Source organism: Piliocolobus tephrosceles, chromosome 6, assembly GCF_002776525.5.
Source record: "Piliocolobus tephrosceles isolate RC106 chromosome 6, ASM277652v3, whole genome shotgun sequence".
NCBI classification, from domain to species: Eukaryota; Metazoa; Chordata; class Mammalia; order Primates; family Cercopithecidae; genus Piliocolobus; species Piliocolobus tephrosceles.
Window position 1 is genome coordinate 50180871 of NC_045439.1, and position 27426 is coordinate 50208296.

The following is a 27426-nucleotide window of genomic DNA, read 5'->3' on the forward strand; positions in this document are numbered from 1 at the left end:
AACTGCAAGCTCCGCCTCCCGGGTTCAGGCCATTCTCCTGCCTCAGCCTCCGGAGTAGATGGGACTACAGGCGCCCGCCACCTCGCCCGGCTAGTTTTTTGTATTTTTAGTAGAGACGGGGTTTCACCGTGTTAGCCAGGATGGTCTTGATCTCCTGACCTCATGATCCGCCCGTCTCGGCCTCCCAAAGTGCTGGGATTACAGGCTTGAGCCACCGCGCCCGGCCCCCTGCTTCCCTTTCTTAGTCCCAGCTGGAAAACTGTGGAAAACAGAAGGCAGGATGTAGTCAAGGATGTTTGGTTTTTATTCATCCTGATTTTCATGCACTATTAAATAGAATTTTACTTTCACTTTTCATGTTAAGAGAAGTTAAATGAAAACAAAATTAAGCTTTTGAATCCATGAAATTTCATTGTGTTAACTATACTTCTTTTAAAATCTTATTGGTCCCATGACACTCAATGAAAACAACTTCATATAACAAAATCGGACTGTAATATATTTCCTCAGTTGACCGAAATGATTTAGTAATAGATGATTTGGCTATTGTAATAGTGTATATCCTGAAAGTTTCTCAGAATACCTTCTTAGTTTCAACTTTTGTTGACAGATCTTTCTGAAAAGATCTGTGTACAGTGTTTTTAAATCTTCTCAGGATAGATATTCTGAATAAGGATTCTTACCTGGTGTAGATAAATTGTATCTTCTACATATGCAAAGTGGCTGGGCTCAGAAATTCCTTTTTAAATTTTCTTTTCTTTGTTTTTGAGACACGGTCTTGCTCTATTGCGCAGACTGTAGTGCAGTTGGGTAATCACTGCTCACTGCAGCCTCTACCCTCCAGGCACAATCCAGCCTCCCACCTTAGCCTCCAGAGTAGCTGGGACTACAGGTGCCTGCCACCAAGCCCAGCTAATTTTTAAAATTGTTTTGGAGAAAAAAGATTTCACCATGTTGCCCAGGCTGGTCTTGATCTCCTGGGCTTAAGCAATCTGCCCACCTTGGCCCCCCAAGGTGCTGGGATTACAGGTGTGAGCCACTATGCCCCTCCAGAAGTTCTTTTTATGTTGTTGCAAATATTCCTTTCTCCTTTTATTGTACTACCGAGGACATTCTTTTCTCATTTGCTTATTTTTTCCCCATAATTCTTCAAGAATCTTCCCTTTTCTCTGTTGAGACTACTGTTATGGGAGAGTTCTTGGTTAATAACTAGGGTTAATTATTCATTCATTCTACAAATATTTGTTGAGTACCTATAAGGTTCAAGGTAAAGTTCTTGAACTTTATCTGCATGCCTCAAAGGGCATGCCATAGAAATATTAATTCTACGTGATGTGTCGCAAAAAAACTAACAGGGTTCAGTGGCCAAATAACTTAAGGAAATGAGCATAGTCTGTTTCGTTGGAGATTTGCAGTGTACCTTAATATGTTAAAGATGATGAGTCCATTTCCCAAACTTTTTTCACCATGAGACTCTTTTCTTTTTTTAAGAGACTTTTATTTTCTACTGCTTGTTAACTTAATTTTGTGAATTGTAAGGTACATATTTTGGAAAATGTTGAGTTAAGTATAGAACCTGTCCTTAGCAAATAGAGGGAGAGAAGGTAGACATATGATACTATACTCTTAAAAATAAGGTTATAAGTGGTTTCAAAGAGGTCTAGATAAAGTGCCATAGGTGTCAAGAGGACGGGAAGATTACCTCTAGAAGAAAGGATTAGAATTATCTACATAGGAATTATCATTTGAATTATCTACAGAGGAAAAATTAGATTTGAGTTTGTGGAACTGGGTGGAGGGACTTTTCAGTAAAGCAGACAGTGAAAGCTAAGACATAAAGGGAGGGTTATAGGCCCTGGAGATGAGGGGAACATTCATTTTGGCTGGAGTATAGCACACATAAAGAGGAGTAGTGGCATGTAAGGTAAATTGGGGTTTAATTTTGGAGGTCCTAAATACCAGGATTAAAAATTCATTTTTTTTTTCTTTCTGTAAATGTAGGTTCCTTGATAATAGTGCTTGAGGTCAGGTAATTTGGCTGTGATAGTAATGGCTGTTTGACTTCCAAATTAGCGTATGAATATTGAAGAACACATTTTCCCACATTTATTTGTCTCTTAATTTTTCAAACTAAATTACAAAAGCTGTTTAAATAGACTTGTTGAAAATGATGTCTCTTGTTCAATTAGCTAGCCAGGTGTATACTAATGAGCATGAGATATACAAGTAAGGAGCCCCCGTTAACTGTCAAGGTGCTGAAATGCTATTTATTTTAACCATATTAGTTGTTAAGTGTTTATAGACATTGGCTACCAATTGTAGTGTCATGTATATGTTAAAATGTATTCATTCTGCAAACATTGAATGAATGTGTAGGCCAGACATTATTCCAGGTACTAGAGTTAAAAGATGTTGAGTTAAGCATCTGATTGAGGGAGACAGACATGTTAATACATTAATACAGTGCAGTGGGAGTTTAGAATCTTTTCCAGGGATTATTAGGGAAGGTTTCATTTAGTAATGGCATATAGAAATTGGATATTGATGGATGAGTAGAGATTTTTCAGACAGGAGAAGGGTATTCCGAGGCAGAGACACAAAATGACTCCAGTTTGTTGTAAGGTGAGGCAGTTGAGAAGAGTTAGGATGTGTATATGTGTATTTTAAGAACAGGGAGTGGTGGCAAGGCATTGAGACCATAGGAGTTCGAGGGCAGTTTTTCGGTTTTTTGTTTTTGAGAAGGAGTCTAGCTCTGTTGCCCAGGCTGGAGTGCAGTCGTGTGATCTCGGCTGACTGTAACCTCCGCCTCTGGTTTCAAGCTATTCTCCTGCCTCAGCCTCCTGGGTAGCTGGGATTATAGGTGCCTGCCACCATGCCTGGCTAATTTTTTTATTTTTAGTAGAGATGGGCTTTCACTGTGTTAGCCAGGCTGCTCTCGAACTCTTGACCTCATGATCGACCTGCTTCGGCCTCCCAAAGTGCTGGGATTACAAGCATGAGCCACCGTGCCTGGCCAGTTTTTTTGTTTTTTGAGACAGGGTTTTGCTCTGTCACCCAGGCTGGAGTGCAGTAGTGTAATCACAGCTCACTGCAATGTCGACCTCCTAGGCTCAGGCAATCCTCCCACCTCAGCCTCCCAAGTAGCTGGGACTACAGGCATGTGCCACCATGCTTGGCTAATTTTTTATTTTTTGTAGGGACGGAGTCTCACTATATTGCCCAGGCTAGTCTCGAACTCCAGGACACAAGTGATCCTCCCGCCTCAGGCCTCCCAAGGTGCTGAGATTACAGGCATGAGCCACTGGGCCCAGCCCGGGGGAATTTTTAAGAAGGCTTTTTATAGATCATGCAAGAGGGCTGACCTTACTTTTTTTGGGTAAGGGTCAGGAAGACAGGCAATTTTAATGTTAGTGTGAAGAATGGCCTTCGATGGGGGAAGAAATTGTTAGCTGGGAAAATTGGAATCATGGGCAGCCTAACATAATTGTTGTCATTTGGTAAGTGTTCCAGAATTATCTGTTGACTGATTAATCTAGCCAGGTGAAATTCTAACCTAATTCAATGGCAACAGAGAAGAAATTTGAAAAGACATTTTGGAGGAAGAATTAAAATAATTCAATTACTGAGGAGTTAAAATTCCAAATTTGTAAACTTTGAAAAGAAGGTGGTTGGTGATTCATTAACTGTGATAGAGAAAATTAGAAGGACCTTTGCAGGGGAAAGAAGTAATATATTCATTAAAAATATATATATATATGTGTGTGTGTATATATATATTGTTTTACTTTGAGTTTTTAGCAAGACATCGTGGTAAAGAAGTCCACTAGGCAAATGGAAATACGAATTAGTAACTCAGAAAGAGATCACAGTTAGAGATAGCAGTTTAGGAAGTATCACTTTATATGGGTGGTAATTTAGTCAGGAGGTGGATGACATCTCTCAGCTCTGCCGCTTACTAGTTGTGTGATCTTGGCAAGTTACCCAACCTCTTTGTACCTCAATTTTCTAATCTGTAAAATGGGGGAAATAGTAGTATCTACTTCAGAAGGTTTTTTTGATGACTAAATTGAATTGAGAAATTTAAATTGCTTAGGAGCATACTATTAAAAGAGTAGTATCCATTTTTAAAAATTAGGTGTCGGTCACTTTGAATTTAAGCAGATTGCGATGAGAACTAGATTAAAGATCTATCAGGGAAGGAAAGCCTTCAGCCTTCTTGGTCTTAGCTGACTCAGAGTAAATGATCCAAGAAGTAGGAGATTATAGTAGGAGAGGATTACAAAAAGGGGCTTTGGAAGGTTATATTTTTCAGGATGGTCACAAAATCTGCCATCCCACATGGTGATGTTTATGCCTCTCCCATAGGGAAGTAGGGTCTCTGCTCACTTCTTGAATCTGTACAGGCCTATGACTATAGAAGTGTTGCTACGTAGTGATTTGCAAGGTTAGGCCCCATAGAGGGCCAGATGTATTACCTTTGATGACCTAACCTCTTGGACTCTAGCAACCATAGCAAGAGAAAGCCCATGCAGCCCTTTTAAAGAACCAAGGCACTTCACCCTTGGCTCTTGCTGAACTCCCAGCTAACAGTAAACACCAACTTACCATCTTGAAAGAGTATTTTCTAGCCAAGTTGAGCAGCCCCAGCTTATTTCATGTGGAGCAGAGACCAGATTTCCCTGTTGAGCCCTCCTCAAATCAGATTTGTGAACAGTATGATTATTGTTATTTTAGGCCACTAACTATTTGAGTGGTTGTTAGGCAGCAATAGATAACTGAAACACAGGCCAATCAATTTCTTACCTTCTGCTGGTGTTAGTGGAGAGAGTGGTGGAAGTAGAGGTTGATGCTTTGAGTAATAGAGTTGCATTTAAGTGTTTTATGCTTTGGAGTTCTCCAGTCAAACCAACTTGGAAGTGAACTTCTGGAATAAGCAAGTCATTAAATTGAGGACAGTATTATGGACTGCATGTGTGTATAATTAATCTAAAATACTGAATCCCTGGTGTTCCCAGGAAATTAAATAGTTGAGGTGTGTGTGTGCCCACATGTGTGAGAGAGATTTGAAAGAGTGATTGCCTTGTTCTCTTAAAAGTGGATTGCAATTGCACGTAACACCCTGCAAATAAACATATAACCTACAAATTAAATGAAAGTTCTAGTCGAGTGATAAATTAAAAGTTTGGTTGTTAATATTTTATGTATATATATATTTTTAAAACTTAGCAAACTTTTCTGATGCTATTTCCTTGAAGCTGAAATATGAAAATAAGAAAATACAGTTATTTATATATCTTTGCTTATTCAGGGTATAATAAACGAAAGAAGCAATGATTCCTTACTTGTTTAATTTCATTTCCAAGGTGTTTATTAAATGCCTGTAAGAATATTTAACGTGTATATTTGTAAATACGCTTAATTTGATTTGAAATGCTAATGACATTTTATTAAATACTTAAAATAATTTCACAGTGTATATTAAAGTCTCTATAATAGAGTGGGAAAGATATCCGGGTTAGAATACTGATTTAGTACCTTGATAAGACTTAAATTTCATTTCCTCAGTTTCCTCATATGTAAAAATGAGATGAAAGAGCTAGGCTGTGATGATATTTAAAGAACATTCTTGCATTACAAATTTTAAATCTAATTATATGATTCTGCTGAGACTAGTATAACAGGAATTGTAACATTTTGTTACCTCTCCGTTTTGGACATACACATATATATTACTTTACGTTTGAAATGAGATATATTCTATCCTGGAAAAATATTTTGCTTAAGAGAATCTAAAATATTTGATAAGATTCTAAATTACCATCATTTAGATAGTCTTCAAAACAATTTTGATGACATCATTATTTGGCCAGTTTCATAGTTTAAAGGGCTTCAAGATTGAATGTTAACATTGACTAATTTTAAAACGTTAAATTATTTATTTTGTAGTGTTTGTGCAAGTAGTTTTCAAAATACTTTTTCAAAGTTTGCCTTAGTTATATTTGTGTCTTAATGTGCTTTATTTTTCTACCTTTTCATACTACTTTTGAAATCCATTTTGTTAGCTGGAGACAATATTTTGTGGTGCTTTTTTAAAAAATCAGTAGTCAATAAATATAACTTATTAATATACAGAAAACACATAAAGAATCTCACTGAAAAATCAAAGAAAATGGGGTTAGAAAATAGAGGCCAAATATTGTAAAATTCTTTAGTTCTTTGTAGTGCCAGAATTGTATTAGGCTCATATTTGGTTTCTGTTAGAATCTTGGATTGATAGTACCATGTAATGCCTGTTCTTTGTTTCTGGGTTGTGGGGTGGTGGTCCTGCCTTTTTGGTTTTGGATATATGGATCAAGAGCATGACTTTCAAGACCCTCTGCAGGGATTTCAGCCATGGCCCCAACTAGCTAGTGTTTTGGTATGCTCAGCATTGTTCTGTTGACTACAGCTGGAAAGCAAGAGAAATGTATGACACAGCCTCCCCTTGCTTTCAATTTAAGTATGGAGAAAAGAGTGAAACTTATGAAAATGATTCTAAATCAATAAATGATAAAATGACAGTTAGTAATATTCTGTGTTGGGATTTGAATTTTTAAGCTTCATAGGGATTTAAGAGTGGAGAAATTAATGGAGACCATGTAGGGAGGGAACCCTTCAAAGAAGAAACGGGAATGGAGCCAGGCTTTGAGTAATGGTATAGCAGTCTTTGAAGTTTTGGAGGAGAAAGGGCATACTTAGTAGGGTGAGTTACCTGGCCACAGGTTAGGAAGCAGGAGTAACATGGGCTTGAAAAGAAGACTGGCATAGTCTGATGGAAGTGTGGCTGTTTGTTTTGAGGTGCAGAGAAATTTGGGTAGGTGGTACAAGATAAGAACCCTAAAGGGTAGATATGAGTGTGAACTTGGCTGCGGGTGGTGGTTCACACCTGTAATCCAAGCACTGAGTCGGGCAGATCACTTGAGGCCAGCAGTTAGAGACCAGCCTGGCCAACATGGCAAAACCCAATCTCTACTAAAGATACAAAAATTACCCGGGCGTGATGGTGCACACTTGTAATACCAGCTACTCAGGAGGCTGAGACATGAGACTTGCTTGAACCCAGGAGGCGGAGTTTGTAGTGAGCCGAGATTGTACTACTGCATTGCAGACTGGGAGACAGAGTGAGACTGTATCTTAAAAAAAAAAAAAAAAAAAAAAAAAAAAGGTGTGTGAATTCGATAGTGTAATAGGAATTATATAGGGAAGTTTCTCACTAAAGGAGGTAGTGTTTTAATGATCTGTTCGACAGTGGTATCCATAATAAATTTAAGGAAAATACATGATAGGCAGTACTTTTGAACTGATGGGTTAATTGGTTTAACAGGATACAGAAATATCTCTCTGAAATGATCTGAGACTTACTTTTTTTTTTTTTTAGCTAGGCTGGGGTAAATATCCTAGTTTCTTTGAGTTTGTGGGTGGTTCCAACACATTGTATTGGATCTACTTTTGGGAATGGAGATATAAGAAAATATAAAAATTTGAATTTTTGTCAAGGAAGCAACATTATTTAAATTAGGGATTTGTATTCCTGTCCAAGGCATTGACATCCAAGGGAGTTTTCAGTAGAAATGACCACAAACACCATTAAGTTCTGGGATATATGTGCAGAACTTACAGATTTGTTACATAGGTATATATGTGCCATGGTGGTTTGCTGCACCCATCAACCCCTCATCTACATTAGGTATTTCTCCTAATGCTATCACTCCCCTGGTCCCCCACCCTCTGACAGGCTCTGGTGTGTGATGTTCCCCTCCCTGTGTCCATGCATTCTCATTTTTCAGCTTCCACTTATAAGTGAGAACATGCAGTGTTTGGTTTTCTGTTCTGTGTGAGTTTGCTGAGAATGATGGTTTCCAGTTTCATCCATGTCCCTGCAGAGGACATGAACTCATCCTTTTTCATGGCTGCGTAGTATTCCGTGGTGTATATATGCCACATTTTCTTTATCCAGTCTATCATTGATGGGCATTTGGGTTGGTTCCAAATCTTTGCTATTGTGAATAATGCTGCAGTAAACATACATGTGCATGTGTCTTTATAGTAGAATGATTTGTTATACTTTGGGTATATACCCAGTAATGGGTTTGCTGGGTCAAATGGTAATTCTGGTTCTAATCCTTCAGGAATCGCCACACTATCTTCCACAATGACAAACACCATATTTTAATATTACAATTGGTAACATTTGTAAAGCATTTAAAATCAGTTTAACGGAGGAATATAACAACCAATTATGTAAAGCTAAGTTTCATATGATAGTGTCTTAGTGCATAGTTCTGGATTTTTGTTTTGGCTTGGTAATTTTTACTTTTGATTACGGTAGCAAACAAAGTGAAGCTAAACCTTTGTCAGGCTTATAAAATTCTAAAGGATTAAAAAAAATTTTTACAGGTATTTGTATTACAGGGAATTGTTTGAGAAGTCTCTTGGGAGGACTTGGTCATTTGGAGGTCTTAGGATTTGTTAATTTGGCTGTCTTTTTCTCACTGTGAGTGCCTTTGCAGCAAGGTGTAAAGTATTAGAAAGCAAGGCATTAGGATTTATTTGCTTGTATAAGCAGAATTCTTTATTTTTATTTTTATTTTTTGCTTTTTTGGAACTTCTATCCCTTGGGGATCACTGACTTCTCTTAAACCCTAGTGGTAATTTGTCTCTGAGGATAAAACGTGTACTTTGCTTCCAGAACACTGACCTCTCATTTTCTTCCGCCTGCATTGGTGCCTCCTGCTTTCTTTTGTTGGATTGTTTTCTTCCTCTTATCTCCAAATGTTGGCATGTCTTTCTTCCTCCTAGATGATCTCACCCAGTCCTTTGGTAACCATCTACGTGTTGATGATTCAAATTTTGTGAAGCTCCAGCTTCTTCCGTGTAGTATGAACTTGTTTTTCCATCTATGTGCTCTATATTTGTCTTATATATCTAATAGGCATCTACAATATAACATATGCAGAACAAAACTCTTGTTTCACTGCTCCCTCATCCATCTCTTTCCCTGATCTTCCCATCTCAGTAATTAGTACCACCATTCACAGAGTCGTCCTGGCTGCAAACCTCTACCTCTATGAGTAATCTGTTATTCCTTTTTTTTCTTTTTCCACTTATCCAATCTATCAGCAGCTTATATGAATGTGTGCCTTAAAACGTCATGAACCTATTTCTCAGCACCTCATCCACTGCCATTTTCATCTGAGTCACACGCCATCTCTTGACTGGACTACTAAGGTGTTGCAGGTTGGGTCTTTTGGGAAGCCGACTTTGAGACAGTTTAGCATGCAGAATATTTATTAGGAAGTAACCTCGGATAAACATTTATGAGCGGGCAGAGCAAGGATACAAGATTGGGCATGTGGAGAAACAGAGCTACAGTTTTGGTCCAGTGGCAGTGTTGATGGCTCCTGTGGGGAGGTCTGAAACTAAAATGACCTGTCAGAGTTGTCCTGCTTTGGACCAAAGTGGTCTGGCCCTTATACTTCCATCTTAATCAGTCATTGGCTATGGATCACATTGGGAAAGGCATGACATTGGGTCAAGCGGCTCTTTACATCTGATGAAGTCCCTGAAAATACTGCCCATGAAGCCTTTTTGTTGGCAGCACTGTTAGCAGTTAGGGCAAGTCCCTTCTTGTAGGGCGAGCTGGATGGCACATAATTGTGTTCACCACAGACCACCCTTGTTCCACTGTTAGACTTCACTTCTTCATATACATTTGGGGAGTAGCTCTTCTGACATTCTGATTGAGTCTTATCCTGGAGGAAAATTCAAAGAAGGCTAGTGAGATGAACTGTGGCCCCCACTACTATAGCTGGTCTCAGAGTGGCAACTGATATTCACTCTCTCTCACCTCTACTATCGATTGTAACTCTGCCTTACCTTCAGCTAGTACCTCTGATGTTCTTGGTATTTTAACTGGTTACAATACCCTTTTTAGGCCAGGGTTGTAACACTTGTCCATACATTTTCAGAATTGGTTGAGGGAGTGTCAAGAGATCCCCAAGAGGATCATCTGTGTGCCAAACATACTGCTTTTGGCATCCATTGTGTATTGGCAGCCCTGCCTCATCCTGATCATTATGGTTGATTGCCCCAGCCAAAGATGATCACTCCTCTTCTTATTCCCTAGGTATAAGGAGACAATATGACCAGGCGGTACTTGTAGTTATAGTTTAATGATACTCTTATACTATGTTGTAGGCAAAAGTGTTCCTTCTTTGGGGACCAAGACTATTCCTGAAAAACCTAGAGTCACAGATATCTCAAGCACAAATTGGGAATCGTGCATGATAAGTGAACCCACTTTCTGCTTTTACCCCTTGTTGCCAGACTCATGTGTTTTTCGTATTGGAGTCACAGCAACATATAAAGCCTTTTAATTCAGAATATATACTGCATCTTGGAGGATAGTGCTTCTTTTTTTTTTCTCTTTTTTGCCTTTGGAGACGGAGTCTTGCTCAGTTGCCCAGGCTGGAGTACAGTGGTGTGATCTTGGCTCACTGCAACTTCCACCTCCCGGGCTGAAGCAGTTCTCCTACCTCAGCCTCCCAAGTAGATGGGACTACAGGCACCTGCCACCACATCCAGCTAATTTTTTGTATTTTAGTAGAGACAGGGTTTCACTGTGTTGCCAAGGCTGGTCTCGAATTCCTGAGTTCGGGCATGAGCCACCACGCCCGACCAGTGCATCATCTTGATAGAGTACACCCTCTGAACTGGTGCCTCAGCTGTGCCTTCATCAGGCTGTTCCAGTGCTCTGTTAGTCTGCTTACCTCTGTTTGATGTGGTTTATGATATGACCAGTGAATCCCATGGTTACCTCCTTTGCTGTAAACTTGGTGCCTGGGTCCTTTGGTGTAATGTGCTATGTGAAGTCCTGTGCCACAGGAACAAACACTCCTTTGGAGGAAAGGCAAATCCAACTCAAATGTTTCTCTTTCTATCAAAGTAAAATATTCTTCTAGAGTGGAAAGGGCCCAGTGTAGTCAACTTGCCAACCATGTGATTAGTCTTGAATGGGGCTATTTTAGGGGCTTAGAGTTGGTCTCTGTCACTGTTAGGCTAGATATTTGGTTTCACAGTAGCTGGATCAGCCTTGGTAAGTAGGACCCCTTGCGGTTGGAGTCATGTTGTCTCTGTACTGTGTCTGCTTTGTTCATGTGCTCAGAGTGCTAATGCCAAGCAGAGTCATTTTTTCTGCTTGGTTGCTTAGTTCCTCTTTCATGGTATATGTTTTCTGGTGCTAACATGTTATACAAAGAACTTCATACTTTTCATCCAGTCTCATATATTTGTCTGTCTTAGTCAACTCAGGCTTCCATAACAAAATTCCATAGACTGGATGGCTTCAACAACAGAAATTTATTTCTCAATGTTCTGTGGGCTGAGAAGTCCACGATCAAAGTGCCAGCAAGGTAGTTGTCATGCCAAGGCCTCTTCTCTTAGCTTGTAGGCACCAGTCTCACTTTGTGCTTGCATAATCTCTTCTTTGTGTGTGCAGAGAGAGATTTCTTTTTCCTGTAGGAACATTAATCCCATAATGAGGTCCTGTACCTTGTGACCTCATCTAACACTGATTACCTCCCCAAAGGTCCCATCTCCAAATACACATTGGGAGTTAGGTCTTCAACCTATGAATTTTGGCAGGACAGTTCTTTCATTGTATCGTCCATATGCCTCTACTCTAGACTTCCTTGTCCTTGGTCTTCCAGTCTTACTTCTCTGATAGCTAGGCCTTTTGCCATTTCCTGTGTAAGGTGGCTTCTCATGGTAGTTTTGATTTGCATTTCCCTAAATATTAGTAATGTTGGGCATTTTTTTTTTGGACAGATTCACTCACTCTGTTACCCAGGCTGGAGTGCAGTAGAGTGGTCTGGGCTCACTGCAACCTCTGCCTCGCTGGTTCAAGTGATGCTCCTGCCTCAGCCTCCCAAATAGCTGGGACTACAGGCACTCACCACCACACCCAGCTAATTTTTGTGTTTTTAGTAGAGACAGGGTTTTGCTATGTTTGCCAACCTGGTCTCTAACTCCTGACCTCAAGAGATCTGCCTGCCTCAGCCTGCCAAAGTGCTGAAAAGACTGTCCTTTGTCTTTCGAATGGTCTTGGCACCGTTGTCAAAAATTGTGTGACCAAATATGTGAGGGTTTTTTTCTAGGCTTTCTATTCTGTTCATTTGTTCTGTATTCCTGTCTTTATGCCAGTATCATATACTGTTTTGATCAGTGTAGCTTTGTAGTAAGTTTTGAAATCAGGAAGTGTGAGTCCTGCTACTCTGTTCTTTTTCAAAATTGTTTTGGGCTCTTTGGGGTTTCTTGTCTATTTTTGAATAGAGCAAAGTCATTGGGATATTCACAAGGATTGAGTTGAATCTGTAGATCACTTTGGGTAGTATTGACATTGTAACAATATTAAGTCTTCCAGTCTGTAAACATAGGATGTCTTTCCGTTTATTTGTACCTTCTTTGATTTCTTTCGAAGTATTATAATTTGCATTGTACAAGTCTTTAGCCTCCTTGGCTGATTCTTAGTTTATTCCTAAGTACTTTGTTCTTTTTGATGCTATTGTAAATGGAATTGTTTTCATAGAAATTTCCTTTTTAGATTGTTCCTTGTTAGTATATAGAAATGGCAACTAATTTTTCAGTTTTTCTTTTATCTAACTATGTATTTGTATCTGTTAATCAGGCTGTCTTCTTCCTCCTCCCCTCCCCTTTACCCTTCCCAGCCTTTCTTTGGTAACCACCAATCCACTCTTACTTGTATGAGATCACATTTTTAAAATTCCACATATGAGTGAGGTCATGTGGTATTTGTCTTTCTATTCCTGGCTTATTTTACTTAATATAATGTTCTCCTGGTTCATCCATATTTTTGCAAATGACAGGATTTCCTTCTTTTTAATGGCTGAGTAGTATTCCATTGTGAATATATGCCATATTTTCCTTATTCATTTGTCCATTGATGGACACTTAGATTCTGTATCTTGGCTATTGTGAATAATGCTGCAATAAACATGGTGGTGCAGATATCTCTGACATACTAATTTCATTTCCTTTAGATATATATTTAGTAGTATGATTGCTGGATCATTATGGTATTTCTATTCTTAGTTTTTTCAGAAACTCCATAACGTTTTTCGTAATGTCTATGGTAATTTACATTCCCACCGACAGTGTGCAAAGGTTCTCTTTTTCTCCACGTTTTTACCAACACTTATCTTTTGTCTTTTTGATAATAGCCATTCTAATAGGTGTGAGGTGATACGTTACTGAGGTTTTAATTTGCATTTCCCTGATGATTAGTGGTGTTGAGCATTTTTTCACATACTCGTTGGCCATTTATGTGTCTTCTTTTGAGAAATGTCTGTTTCTGCCCTTCACACATTTTAAAAATTCAGGTCGTTTATTTTCTTCCTATTGAGTTGTTTGAATTCCTTACGTATTTTAGATAAACCCCTTATCAGATATATAGTTTGCAGATATTTTCTCCTGTAGGTTGTATATAATCATGTTAATAATGCTATGGAATTTGGTTTGCTGATACTTCGTTGAGGATTTCTGCATGAATGTTTATAAAGGGATATTAGTCTATAGTTTTCTTGCACAGTCTTTGCATGGCTTTGGTGTATCAGGGTAATGCTGACCTCATATAGTGAATTAGGAAGTGTTTCCTCTTCCTCAATTTTTTGGAAAAGTTTGAGAAGCCTTGGTGTTAGTTTTGTAAAATGTTTAGCAAAAGTCAACAGTGAAGACATGAGTTCCAGGGCTTTTCTCTGTCGGGAGATTTTTGATTACTGATTCATTCCCCTTACTGGCTATAGGTCTATTCATATTTTCTATTTTTTTAGGATTTAGCCTTAGTAGATTTTATGTTTCTAGGAGTTTTTCTATTTCATCTAGGTTATCAAATTTGTTGGTATACAATTGTTTGTAATGCTGTCTTATAATCCTTTTTGTTTCTATAAAATTGGTAGTAACGTCTTCGTTTTCATTTGTGATTTTAGTATTTTGAACCTTCTCCCTTTTTTTCTTAGTCTGTTTAGCTAAAGGCTTTTCAATTTTGTTGATCTTTTCAAAAAGCCAAGTTCTGGTTTCATTTTTTTTTTTTCTATTGTTTCTCTATTCACTAATTTGTTAATTTCTGCTCCAGTTTTTATTATTTCCTTCTGCTAGCTTTGGCTTTAGTTTTTCTTTTTTTTCTTGTTACTTAAGTTTATACTTCTTTTTCTAGTAACTTAAGTTTTAAAGTTATGTTGATTTGAGGTCTTTTTTATTTTTTAGTATAAATATTTCTAGTTGCACATTTACTCCTTAGCACTGCCTTCACTGTGTCCTATGTTTTTGTATGTTGTGTTTTTATTTTCATTACTTTCTTAAGTATTTTACAATTTCCCTTGTAATTTCTTCTTTGATCCGTTTACGTAAATCCTCTGACAGTCACTTTATCCACAGGGAGAGGGGCTTGCAAAAATGGGGAAGGTACAACAACAGAGGCCTTTTTATGCCTCTGTGGTCTGAAGCAGCAATTAGCCCTCAGCGCAGGGATCCCAGATAGTTAGAGGACAGGGTCCTTTTTGGTCATGCTGGCCCCTACAACCTGTGTGCAGGTTGTTCCAGGAATTTGTGTACAGCACTCTGCCACAGGGCTAGGGTGGGACCTGGGTAGTTGCTATTGTGCTAAGAGCTGAAGTTTACCAAAATTACCACATTTTCTTGTTTAAGTCTTCACCTGGGAAGATACAAGCCTTCACTAGCCTACGGAGTTCCAAAATAGTTAGATTCTGCCAGTGCAGTTGTTACCTAGATGGGGAGACAGATTTACTCCACCATCTTCCCAGAATCCTGTCTGTTTTATTGATATATAACCGTGCTCGTTCATGTGTTGTGTATGTTTGCATTTGCACCACAGTGGCAGAGTTGAATGGTTGTAACAGAGACTATATGGTCTGCAAGCCTAAAATACTAGCTATCTCGTCTTTTAAGAAAAAATTGTTGATCTCTACTTTATATTCTTAAGAGTAGCATTACTTTTTGCCATCCTACATGATTAACTACCTCGACTGGACAGGGGCAATTTTAGGGATTTTTACTTGGGCTTCCTCATTATAATAGTTCTTATTTTGTAGACCAAGGACCCAGTGTTGGAGTCATATCAACCACTAAGTGTGTCTATACCTGTTAAACATTTGTAGACTGCAGAAATCACCACTAGGTATGCTCATGGATATACTGGTTTGACTCTGCCAGATCTTGGCCAGGAATCTATTACCTGGCCCCCATATGTTCTCACTCTGACACGGTCCATGATGCTTTATGCTTTGGATCAGCCAAGTGCCAGTGCCAACTAGGGCCCTGTGTCCAACAGACTTCAAAATATTTGCATATTTTTCTTTCCTTAGCGTACTAAAGTAAATGGTTGTAGCTTCTTTTGGAAGAAGGAATAGGAGAATTATTATTGTGTATTGGCATTCCCAAGAAGAAGGTAATACCTATCTTCTTGAGAACCTGGCCTTTTCTTCAATCAATAACAGGAAGTATATCATAGTACATCCTATAAGACTTTGGTATAAACTCTGGATTCTCATTACCTCTCTTGACCTCATCCACAATTATTCTCCCCTGCATTCACTCTCTTTTAGTCACACTGGCCTCTTTTCATTGATTTTATACCAAGAGTGTTCCCTGTGCTTAGAGTCTTCCTCCCTCAGATAGCTTATTAGTTGGCTGCACACAGGTCTTTCCTCAAAATTTATTTTCTTAGAAAGGCCTTGCCTGGTAACTTCTTTCAAAGATAATCTCACTGTGGCCAGGCCCGGTGGCTCATGCCTGTAATCCCAGCACTTTGGGAGGCTGAGACAGGCGGATCAGCTGAGATCGGGAGTTTAAGACCAGCATGACCAACATGGAGAAATACCACCTCTATTAAAAATACAAAATTAGCCAGGCATGGTGGTGCATGCCTGTAATCCCAGCTACTCAGGAAGGCTGAGGCAGGATAATTGCTTGAACCCAGGAGGTGGAGGTTGCGGTGAGCCGAGATCATGCCACTGCCCTCCAGCCTGGGCAATAAGAGCGAAACTCGGTCTCAAAAAAAAAAAACAAAAAGCATCATCATCATCATCATCATCATCATCATCTCACTGTTATCCATCATTCTGTATCCTCTTTCATTTTCTTCATGGTTCTTATTCCACTATCATTTTTTGTGCTCGTTTGTCTGTCACTCTCCTCCACTAGATCCAGAGGAGCAGAGATTTTTTTCCCTTCTTTTTTACTATTTCCTGGATATTTAGCATAGTCTCTAGCATGTAGTAGGTGCTCAATTAATATTTGCTGAATGAAGGAATACTGTATTTTCAGGTAATTGAAAATATTTTGTATAAAAATTGCTTAATTTTTTATGTCAGTAAATATCTGCTATTTATAAGTTTTTAGTGTATGTCATTTAATAAAACTAATATATTAAAATTGATGAACAGTATAACATGTTTAATTGAAAACTATGATTACTCAACAAATAAAATTAACAACACATAAGAATGAAGATTATTAAGTATTTGTACAAATGTGTATGCCAAGCAAATGATAGGGAAAAGGTACATGATTACTATATGAAGTTTTTTAATGGAAGTATTGTCGATTTTTGAAAGGCCTGACTACTTCCTAAAGCAATTTCACAACTGTAAATTGAATTGGTATTAATAGAACCTACCTTGTAGACTTACTACTTACCATGGTACATATTGAATATGATAAAGTATGTAAAATACTAGGCAATGCCTGTGCCTGGCACATAGTAAGTACTTAAAAAACTTTAGCTGTCATCACCAGCTCATTGTATAGGAGTATTTCATGTGATGGCCAAGTTTTCTAAAATTTTTAAGTAGCTTAGTTTCTAAAGTTCTAAGTAGTTCTAAATATAAGTTCATCTTGAGTCCATATTTCTCAGTTTTAGATGATGCTAAAAATCTTTAGATTTGCATCAACTCTTGTTTCGACAGAAGTGAGGCAGACTAGAGACTGATTATCTAAATGATTATATGTTGCTAAATGCGTTCATTGTATTTCAGGGTGCCATATTTTTTTCTTTGTAAGGATATTAATTCATCCTTGGGACTTAATTCTTAAACATGTCAGCACTTTATATCTTTAAAAGTTTAAGAAAAAACTTTGCAGATATGAAAGTTCAAATTGTAATCACCAGCAAATGCTGCTGATCACTAGTTTAAGTTACATGCTAGGTAGGAGGCAATGTGTGGTATCCATTTACATGAAAGAGGGTAGTATGAAAAGTGTATAAATTAGTGTGTATTAGTCTAAAAAATGTATTATCTGCTGATGGTGAACATTTGAAGTTTTATTTTCTTGATTGAGCCTTTTCTAATATCCTTTTTTAAAAAATGGGTTTTTTAAGAAAATTATAAGATTTCGTATCTTGCTTTTTCTCGTCGGCTATCATATGTTAGACTTTTTCTCGTTTCTAAACTCTTTACATGATCATGATTTTAATAGGAACATTGTTTTTCATCCTGTAAGTTTACCCTAATTTGTCAGTTATGCCTTTGTGAATATTATTTATGTAAACAATTTCTTAGTAATATACATAATGCTCAATGAACATTCTGCAGAAATTTTTGCATTCATATATGCTTTTCCCTTAGATTTTAAAAATAAAATTACTGTTAGGGTATACGAGCGTTTGTAACACTATTGATGTTACCTAATACCAGGTGGCCTCCAAAAAGATTATAACTGTTGACATTTCTAACAATAATGAGAGTATAAATTTCAGTTTATCCTTTCCTGCCTTGCTTGTTATAATTAAAAAAAAAAAAAAAAAACTTTGTCAGTTTGTGAGATTTTTAAAAAAAGCATAGGCCAGGTGCGGTGGCTCATGCCTATAATCCCAGCTATTTGGGATGCTGAGGTGGGCGGATCATGAGGTCAGGAGATCGAGACCATCCTGGCTAACATGGGGAAACCCTGTCTCTACTAAAAAATACAAAAAAATTAGCCGGGCGTGGTGGCGAGCGCCTGTAGTCCTAGCTACTCAGGAGGCTGAGGCAGGAGAATGGCGTGAACTCGGGAGGCGGAGCTGCTTGCAGTGAGCCGAGATTGTGCCACTGCACTCCAGCCTGGGCAACAGAGCGAGACTCCAGCTCAAAAAAAAAAAAAAAAAAAAAAAAAGGATAATTTGATTACTAGTAAGGCCGTACATTAAAAATAATTTTTTGACCATTTTATTTCTTCTATAAATTACTTGTTTGTTTACTTTGCTCATTTTTCTGTTGAGTTGTTCCAGTTGGTCATTAATGCTGTTCTAGTATTTTAATATCCTAATTTTCATTAAGTAGTTTGTTTTGTTTATTGAAGATTTTTTAATTGAAAAAAACTGTACATTTTAATATAGATGTATTTAAACAGTAATTTCATTTTAAGTTTTTACCTAGTAGAAGCTGTTTTAATTTTATAAATAATATTAAGTACTTGTGTATGAAACTTTGTTAAAGCATATTTATTTTGTAAACTAGGAGCCTTTTGTGGCAGATGAATATATTGAACGTCTTGTATGGAGAACCCCAGGAGGAGGCTCTAGAGGTGGACCTGAGGCTTTTGATCCTAAAAGGTGAAATAAAAAAAAATTTTTTCCCCACAGATCTAATCTGGTACACATTAGTGTTAAAATAGAGATGACTGTTGAGATTGCTTTCAACATTCCTCTACAAGGATTTTAGTTAACAATTGGCCAATAAAAGACATAATACAACAGCGCATTAAAAGTTTGAGATTTTGTTTTTTCTTTGACATTCTTTTAATGAAGCAATTTTACTGGTATGCAGGAAGTAATTTTATTGAGTGTAAGAATTTGACATTTCTTCTAATGAGTCATAAACTAGAAATGGTTATACTTCTAAAATAAAAACATTAAATACATTGTTTTAAATATAGTTGTAAATTAGGGGAACAAAGTCACTGAACTCTGGAATGTATATTATTATTTTTATACAGTACATTTACCTTCTTGACTGTTTTAAATAGGCTATAAAATGTATTTCTATTGTAGGGGTTTAATGGGGATTCTGGGTGAGGCTTTCATTCACCTCTGAGATATTCCACCAAAAAGTCAATAGTTAAAGCCTGGTCGTATTTTTAAACGTCATGTTTGCTTTAAAGCCATGTGGCCTGGACACAACTATAAGGAAGTTATGAAATTACAGAAAGACTTGATCTTTTGATGAAGAAATTTCTAACAAGATGCCAAAGAAAAAATTAACATGATCATTTCAAGCTCAAGGAACACTTCTTATTAAGACTTTATGATTATAAGTTAACTGGTCAGTTCCTAAGGATTAATAATAGGTAGATTGATACATATTCAAACTTTCCTCTATTAGATTATTAGAAGAATTTGTAAATCATATTCAGGAACTCCAGATAATGGATGAAAGGATTCAAAGGAAAGTAGAGAAACTAGAGCAACAATGTCAGAAAGAAGCGAAAGAATTTGCCAAGAAGGTACAAGAGCTCCAGAAAAGCAATCAGGTAAACATTTTGTTAAGAAATGGGTATTTTATATAGGCTATAATATCTTTATTTCCTTCCAGTTTTAAGCTCTTAAAAAAGTCTAGTCACATGATAGTAACTGTCAAGATTTCTCTCTACTGCTTCAGTCCCATGGGGTAAAATGTTAATGAATTGTTATCAAGTACTCTTGGCATTGACTTTCCATAGTGTTGGTTTAGGATCATGGTACTCTTCTCAGGATAGAATGGTATCCAGTTGAGTGTGGTCCTTGATTCTCCTCTAATAATGCAAACTTTCAAGAATGACACTTCAGCAGACCCCTAGTTTTAGGGACTCTTTATTAGCTTGGATATTTAGGTAGTCATTTGCATTCTCTTTAATCATAAAACAAAGTAATATGAAACCAACTCTTGTCTGGATTAGGTTTTCCCTAGAGAAAAAACTTCCCTGGGAAGTTTCACAAAAGTCATGAGGTATATGCTCCAGTGAGAATTCTAGTGTAACTATAGGAAAAACTGCCTTGATGTGTTTTGGAGTAAAACCAGATCACTAGATTGGTCCTGAGGCTAAGCAGACCAAACTTCTTAGTCACTCTTAGGTCCTAGACTTAATCTGGAACCTCTGAATCCCATTCACAGGCTGGGCCTTATCTGGAATTTGGTTGCCCTGTCTTTTGTTTTTTTTTTTAAGACAGAGTTTCACTCTGTCACCCAGGCTGGAGTGCAGTGGTGCGTTCTTGGCTCACTGCAACCTCCACCTTCCAAGTTCCAGTGATTCTTCTGTCTCAGCCTCCTGAGTAAGTAGGATTACATGCACATGCTACCACACCCAGCTAATTTTTTTTTGTATTTTTAGTAGAGATTTTGCTATGTTGGCCAGGCTTGTCTTGAACTCCTGACCTCAGGTGATCCCCCCGCCTCAGCCTCCCAAAGTGCCAGGATTACAGTTGCGAGCTACTGCTGCTGGCCTTGATTGCCCTTAGTGTAGTTTGGAATATTGTTTAGCTTTGCTGCCTCCCAGGGATCGTTAATTTTTTAGTGTTAGGGATTAGCACACTGATTTCTGCTAACGTTTCAATTTTTAAGATTGCTTTACTTAAACATACGTGGCTATGAGAAATAAGGAAGTCAGTAATTTAAGGTAAGGAATGCATTTTTAAGTAGTTAAGGTCACAGTTTCCATACACTTCTAATGCAGTTTTCCCTTGCTAGTAATAATAATTTAATAGTTAAGCTAATCAACTCTGGAAGCAGTCTGCCTGAGTTTTAGTTTCAGCTCTGCCACTTATGAACTGTGTAATCTCAAGCAATTTAATCTTTTCACGACTCAGTTTTTTTTAAATCTGTAAAGTGTGTTGTTGAGAGTATTATATAAGTAAATATATGTAATATGCTTAGAACGGTGTCTAGTGTGGCACAGAGAAAGTCCTCAATAAATGTTTACAGCTCTTCCCCACCTCAATTTAAGGTTAGAAAAAAAGTCCCACACTAGATTATCAGCAATTCTGCTGTTGGCAATTACAAGGCATTCATTGCATTCAATTTCCATACGCCACAGGACAATCAGTATACCCGGGTAGAAGGGAAAGAATATTCTAGAAAGTAATATACCTTTGCCTTAGTAGAATAATTGCTACCTTTCTGTTTTCAAAATTGGGAAAGAACTATTTCACTTTATATATAAATATCACATTTTCAAATATTTAAAATAAATTGGTATATTTTACTACTGACTTTTTTTTTTTTTTTTTTGAGGCAGAGTTTTGCTCTGTTACCTAGGCTGGACTGCAGTGGTGTGATCTCAGCTCACTGCAGCCTCTGCCTCCTGAGTTCAAGCAATTCTCCTGCCTCAGCCTCCCAGCTGGCTGGGGTTGCAGGGCCCACCACCACACCTGGCTAATGTTTGTATTTTTAGTAGAGATTGAGTTTTACCATGTTGGCCAGGCTGGTCTCTAACTCCTGACCTCAAGTGATCTGCCTGCCTTGGCCTCCTACTGACATATTTTTTACTCTTTTCAGTTTAGTAGCAAGAGAGCTCTTTAGATGTCTGATCTTTTTGATACTTAGCTAATTGTTTTCAGAATCATTATTTGGGGCTAAATGGTATTGAGTGTTTTGTTAAAACAGGATGAGGAGTAAACAGCTTTTTTTGTTTGCTTTTTTGTTGATTAATGTACTCATGATAAATATTATTTTAATAGTTAATGGTATAAAAGTTTGCAATTTGGTTAACCGATTTTCAGATCATGTCACACTAATGAGCATGAATTTTGTAGATCATCTCATATATAACTTCTGTTATCTTTAGTTAGTAGCAATAAGATTAGTAGTTTAGATTATAAACTGAGCACACTGATTGTATTTTATGCTTATGCACATTTTTCCTAGGTTGCCTTCCAACATTTCCAAGAACTAGATGAGCACATTAGCTATGTAGCAACTAAAGTCTGTCACCTTGGAGACCAGTTAGAGGGGGTAAACACACCCAGACAACGGGCAGTGGAGGCTCAGAAATTGATGAAATACTTTAATGAGTTTCTAGATGGAGAATTGAAATCTGATGTTTTTACGAATTCTGAAAAGGTAAGTGCTGTCAGAGGATAAAACCAAATCACAGCATTAATAACAGTGCCCTAATTATGAACTACACTAATTGCTTTCCAGAGTTAGACTTCAAATCACTGAGAAGCTGACTTATTAAAAGTTTTTATTGTTCTGAAACGTAAACTAATACAGTCGCTTGTAGATAGCTGATGAAGTGTTAATATTGAGATTTTTAATTGGGTTTCCTGGCATTTTTTTAAATGAATTTTTTTGTGGCTTAAAAATGCTGTGGTAACTGTATTCATAAGTATCTCTTTACCATACATTTCTTTCAATATTAACAGAATTTCTGTAGTCTTTAAATAGGGACAGTCTGTTGGGTGGTGGTGGGGTAGTCTGACCTAAATCATTGATCAGCTGAGATGCTTTTCTGTAAAGGAAGAAGGAATTCAGAACTTCTGGTTTGTATTACTTGAATAAAGATCTCTTATAAATAATTAAAGCAGTTTGGACCAAGGAGAATTGAAAAAAAATTCTGAATTAATTGTTTATGTTAATCCTTTTCATAGCACTAGTCACTGACTCCTGGTCTAAGGGTACATGGTATTGGTTGCTCTACAATCTTAAAAGAAGGTAATTTAGCTCACTTTCTTCCCCTCAGGGGAAAAAAAAATCAAAATGTGTGAGAAAATGGACATTCTTATGGATCGTATGTGTACATAGCAACATTGTCCACTCCTATTGAATACAGACTTCCTGAATTATTCCAGACTTACTCCATAGAATATTTCAGATAGTGGAATGTAAAAGCTAAGTATTATTGACACTCACTTTGAATTAAGCAACAGTTTTTTAATATAACTCTATAGGGTTACAGAATGTGTAATTTTTAGAGTTCTTTGGAAAATAGTTATGTGTGTACAGATAATTCCGCTAAAGAAAAGGCGTTTTTGAAAAATTTAGTATTTTGAGTACAGGTGGTTTTTTGGTTATAAGGATGAGTTGTTTAGTGTGAAATTCTGAGATTTTAGTGTACCTGTCACCCAAACGTTGTACATTGTACCCAATATGTAGTCTTGTATCCCTTATTCCCCTCTCAACTTCTGCCTTTAGAGTCCCCAAAGTCCATTATATCACTCTGTATGTTTTTTTTGTCCTCATAGCTTAGCTCCCACTTGTAAGTGAGAACATGGTATTTGGTTTTCCATTCCTGAGTAACATCATTTAGAGTAATGGCCTCCAGCTCTCTCCAAGTTGCTGCAAAAGACATTATTTTGTTCCTTTTTGTGGCTGAGTAGTTTTCCATGGTGTAAATGTACCATATTTATCTTTATCTGCTCGTTGGTTGATGGGCACTTAGGTTGGTTCCATATATTTGCAGTAAATTAATTTTTGGCCTGGTTCTACCAGTTAGCCATCCTTAAGAACTCATGTAGTATTAGATTGCCAATTATTAGATAAACTCCTAGCTATATCAATTTCTAGACTCTGGACCAGTCACCTTCCCAATGGAAAGAAAAGGAGAAAGCACCCACAGAGCTAGACCAATGTGTGATTGTGGGAGGAATTAGAATGGGTTAAGATATCAACACATCATATTCTTTTTCTTCTCGCCCCCTAGTCGTTTTTGTTTTTTTTAATTGTTCTTTTTTAGAATCTTGGTTGGGTGTGGTGGCCTTAGGCCTGCAATCCCAACGCTTTAGGAGGCTGAGGCAGGACGATTGCTTAGGAGTTTGAAAGCAGCCCGGGCAACATGGTGAAACCCCGTCTCTACAAAAAAAATATATATATATATATGTGTGTGTGTGTGTGTGTGTGTGTGTATATATATGTGTGTATATATGTATGTGTGTGTGTATATATATTAGCTGGCCGTTGTGCCACACGTCCATAGATCTAGCACTCAGGAGGCTGAGTCAGGAGGATTGCTTGAGCCTGGGAGGTTGAGGCTGCAGTGAGCTGTGATAGCCACACTGCACTCCAGCCTGGGTGACAGACAGACCCTGTCTCAAGAAAAAAAAAAAAAAGAATCTTCTCATATTCTGGAAAAAAAAAAAACCTATTGTTTGTTTAGCTCTTCCTTGCATATATGTTGTTTTTTGTTTTTTGTTTCTCTTTTTTACCTAGAGTGGCAGCTTACTGTACCTCATGTGGATAATACTTGATGACTGTGATTATCTTTAACACTATTAGCAAGGGTAGTCTCTCACCTCGCCCAAATATCAGTAACTATTAGAATATAGTTTTGACATCTTTTGTTACCTATTGTTGTAGTATGTTTTAACTGACTAAATGTCATATATTGTAACCTTAAGAGATACCTGTGCTTTACAGAATTTCTATAAAATAATTTGCTATGGAAATTCAATATAAACAAGTGCCATTTACCTCTATACTACTCAGTACATTAAACAAAGTTTGCAAACAGCACAATGATGATGACGACTTCTTAAAAGAACAAAAGCAAACTCCTTATGGAAGCATAGAGCAGGCTGTGTGCCAAGTGTATTATTTCTGAAGGGGGTATTGGTGAGGAGAAAATGATGGACTTTGCTAATACAACTAAATGGCATGGTGAGGACAGATACCGCGGTGATATTTGTGCCCATATACAGCAGAACAGAGTGAGCGTTTGGTAGTTGAAAATGACAGTGACCTGCTGACTAGGAGAAAAGAGATGACTGAAGCAGAAATGCTATATTCACTATAATTTGGAGCAAAAAGGGAGAAGAGGCTCTGCTGTTGTTATTCACAGTTGTTTGTCAGAGTTGACATGCCTACTTAGAAAAATCTATATTGGGCAGGGCATGGTGTCTCAGGCCTGTAATCCCAGCACTTTGGGAAGCCAAGGTGGGCAGATCACTTGAGGCCAGGTGTTCAAGACCAGCCTGACTAATATGGTGAAACCACATCTCTGCTAAAAAAAAAATACCAAAATTAGCCGGGTGTGGTGGCACATGCCTATAATCCCAGCTACTTGGGAGGCTGAGGCACGAGCATTGCATTAACCCGGGAGGCGGAGATTGTAGTGAGCCAAGATCGTGCCACTGCACTCCAGTCTGGGTGACCGAGCAAGCCTCTGTCTCAAAGAGAAAAGAAAAAATATATATATTGATGTTCTTAGCTCTTCCTTCATAGTTATGAGTCTCACTGTCTTTTCAAATGTAAAAGAAAATGAATCTTCATAAAGTGAATTATTAAAATTGTGCCAAAGTAAAACTGAGAACTAATTTGAAATTTAAAGAATAAATGAACATTATAGAACTCCTCTACACTGTTGTGTAAGTAAGCACAGATATCTGCATTAAAGAATTTTAGAACTCTTGCCTAAGTTCCTTACTTCCACAGCTTGAATAAATATACACATTTCTGACTGGGCTCGGTGACTCACGCCTGTAATCCCAGCACTTTGGGAGGCAGAGGCGGGTGGATCACCTGAGGTCAGGAATTGAAGACCAGCCTGATCAATATGATGAAACCCCGTCTACTGAAAATACAAAAATTAGCCAGGCATATGGCATGCGCCTGTAATCCCAGCTACTCGGGAGGCTAAGACAGGAGAATCACTTGAACCTGGGAGGCAGAGGCTGTAGTGAGCAGAGATCACGCCATTGCACTCCAGCCTGGGCAACAAGAGTGAAACTCCGTCTCAAAAAAAAAAAGAGAAAGAAAGAAATATACACATTTCTATATTATATTTCATCTTGGGGCTTTACATTAAACTTTATCTTTTCTTTTAGAACAAGTGTTATAAATTCATATGGTCAGTAAATGATAGGCATTTAGCTTAAAGTAGGATATATGTGGCAGTATGCTCTAAATTATTTTTATAAATCTTGTTTATCTTTTTCGGGTTCATAAACTTAGAATTTTGAGATTTACACTTGGCTTTCAGCGAGCAATGATTTGAATTTCTTTGGAATAAACTTGAACTATGGGTTTCATTGGGAAGGGATTATGGCATCAAAAAAATCACAGAATTTCAGTAAGAGAAAGATAAATGTTTATATTTTATTGACTCATTATTGGTAACACCCCAAATGTATTCTTGTTGCTCATAAAGTTTTATTTGTTGTGGATTTTTAAAGGAAATTTTTTTAGGGAAGGGACTGTGGGCATTTGCAGGGCGATATTACTAATTTCAAATATGTAATTATTTTTTGATATACCTAAAAGTTTTTAAAATGATTGCTTTTATTCATTTTTTAATAGATAAAGGAAGCAGCAGACATCATTCAGAAGTTGCACCTAATTGCCCAAGAGTTACCTTTTGATAGGCAAGTTCATTTCTTAAGAGCTAATTTGAATGTATGGTATAATTTATAAAATAAAATTGTGTCTTTTCCTGTATGATTTTCTTTGCCTGTTAATTAAACAGGAATTTCACTTTGTACAAGATGCAGTATAAAATAATTTATTGAAAAAATACAGTCTTTTCTTAATATCTAAATTTAATGATAGGTCTTGAAATAATTTCAATCCCTGTCTTCTGAAAAAAATTTGATGAAGGAGAATTTTGAAATCGACTGAGGTAAAATTTGGATTTTCACATTTGGGACTTTGAGAAGCAGGTAGACGATAGAGAGAACACTTCCTATTTCTTGGTGAAGGTTCTTACGCTTTTGGAGGCCTTGGACACCTTTGAAAAGCTGATGAACACTATCACCTTTCTTCAGGAAATTAAGATACACATAGATTATTGTATACAATTTCGTGGTGTTTTAGACTCTAGCCTATCCACAGAACTCTTCCTAGGGACTTCACATTAAGAACCCCCTTTTTTTTTTTAAATGCAAGGCCCCAGAGCCATTACTAAGTTAGATTTCATCCTAAAATAAACTATACACTGAGAAGGAAATTTTTTCATGATTTCTTCTAGTGTATGGAATGTCAGACTCTTTAATAAACTCTTGGTAAATTAGTACTTCCTCCATGTGAATATTTGAAAGAAATATGATTTACTATATTACAAATGATACATATTAATAGACATATGTTATTTTGTTGATACTTGAAGATCTTCAGGAACAGATGAAGTATGGACATATTGCTATACTTAAAGCTTAACCATTATCTCCCAAACATGTAATGAATTCCCCCTAAAAATGTGTCTTATTCTCAACTCTGATTATCATGAAGAATTAGCAATAATGATCATCTGTCATTCTTAATAATAATCTGGTAGTTGCCCAGCATTATGATTTAACTTACTGTAATAATTTTTAAAGCCACCCACCAAAACTTCTCTTTAACTTTATCTCGTTTCAGAATTGAACTATTTACTTAAATGAGTAAAATATCTAGCTCAAAATAGGCTCAT

At 37.3% G+C, this 27426-nt stretch overlaps 1 protein-coding gene across 1 annotated transcript in view; it reads left to right on the forward strand.

Moving 5' to 3' along the window:
* EXOC5 (exocyst complex component 5) overlaps positions 1-27426 on the forward strand; it is a 64825-nt gene that overhangs the window by 2929 nt on the left and 34470 nt on the right. Inside the window, exons 2-5 of the mRNA XM_023231298.3 lie at positions 18570-18664; positions 19434-19581; positions 21951-22145; positions 26319-26383. Of these exons, the coding sequence (XP_023087066.1) occupies positions 18570-18664; positions 19434-19581; positions 21951-22145; positions 26319-26383 (503 nt within the window). The remainder of the gene's footprint in view (positions 1-18569; positions 18665-19433; positions 19582-21950; positions 22146-26318; positions 26384-27426) is intronic.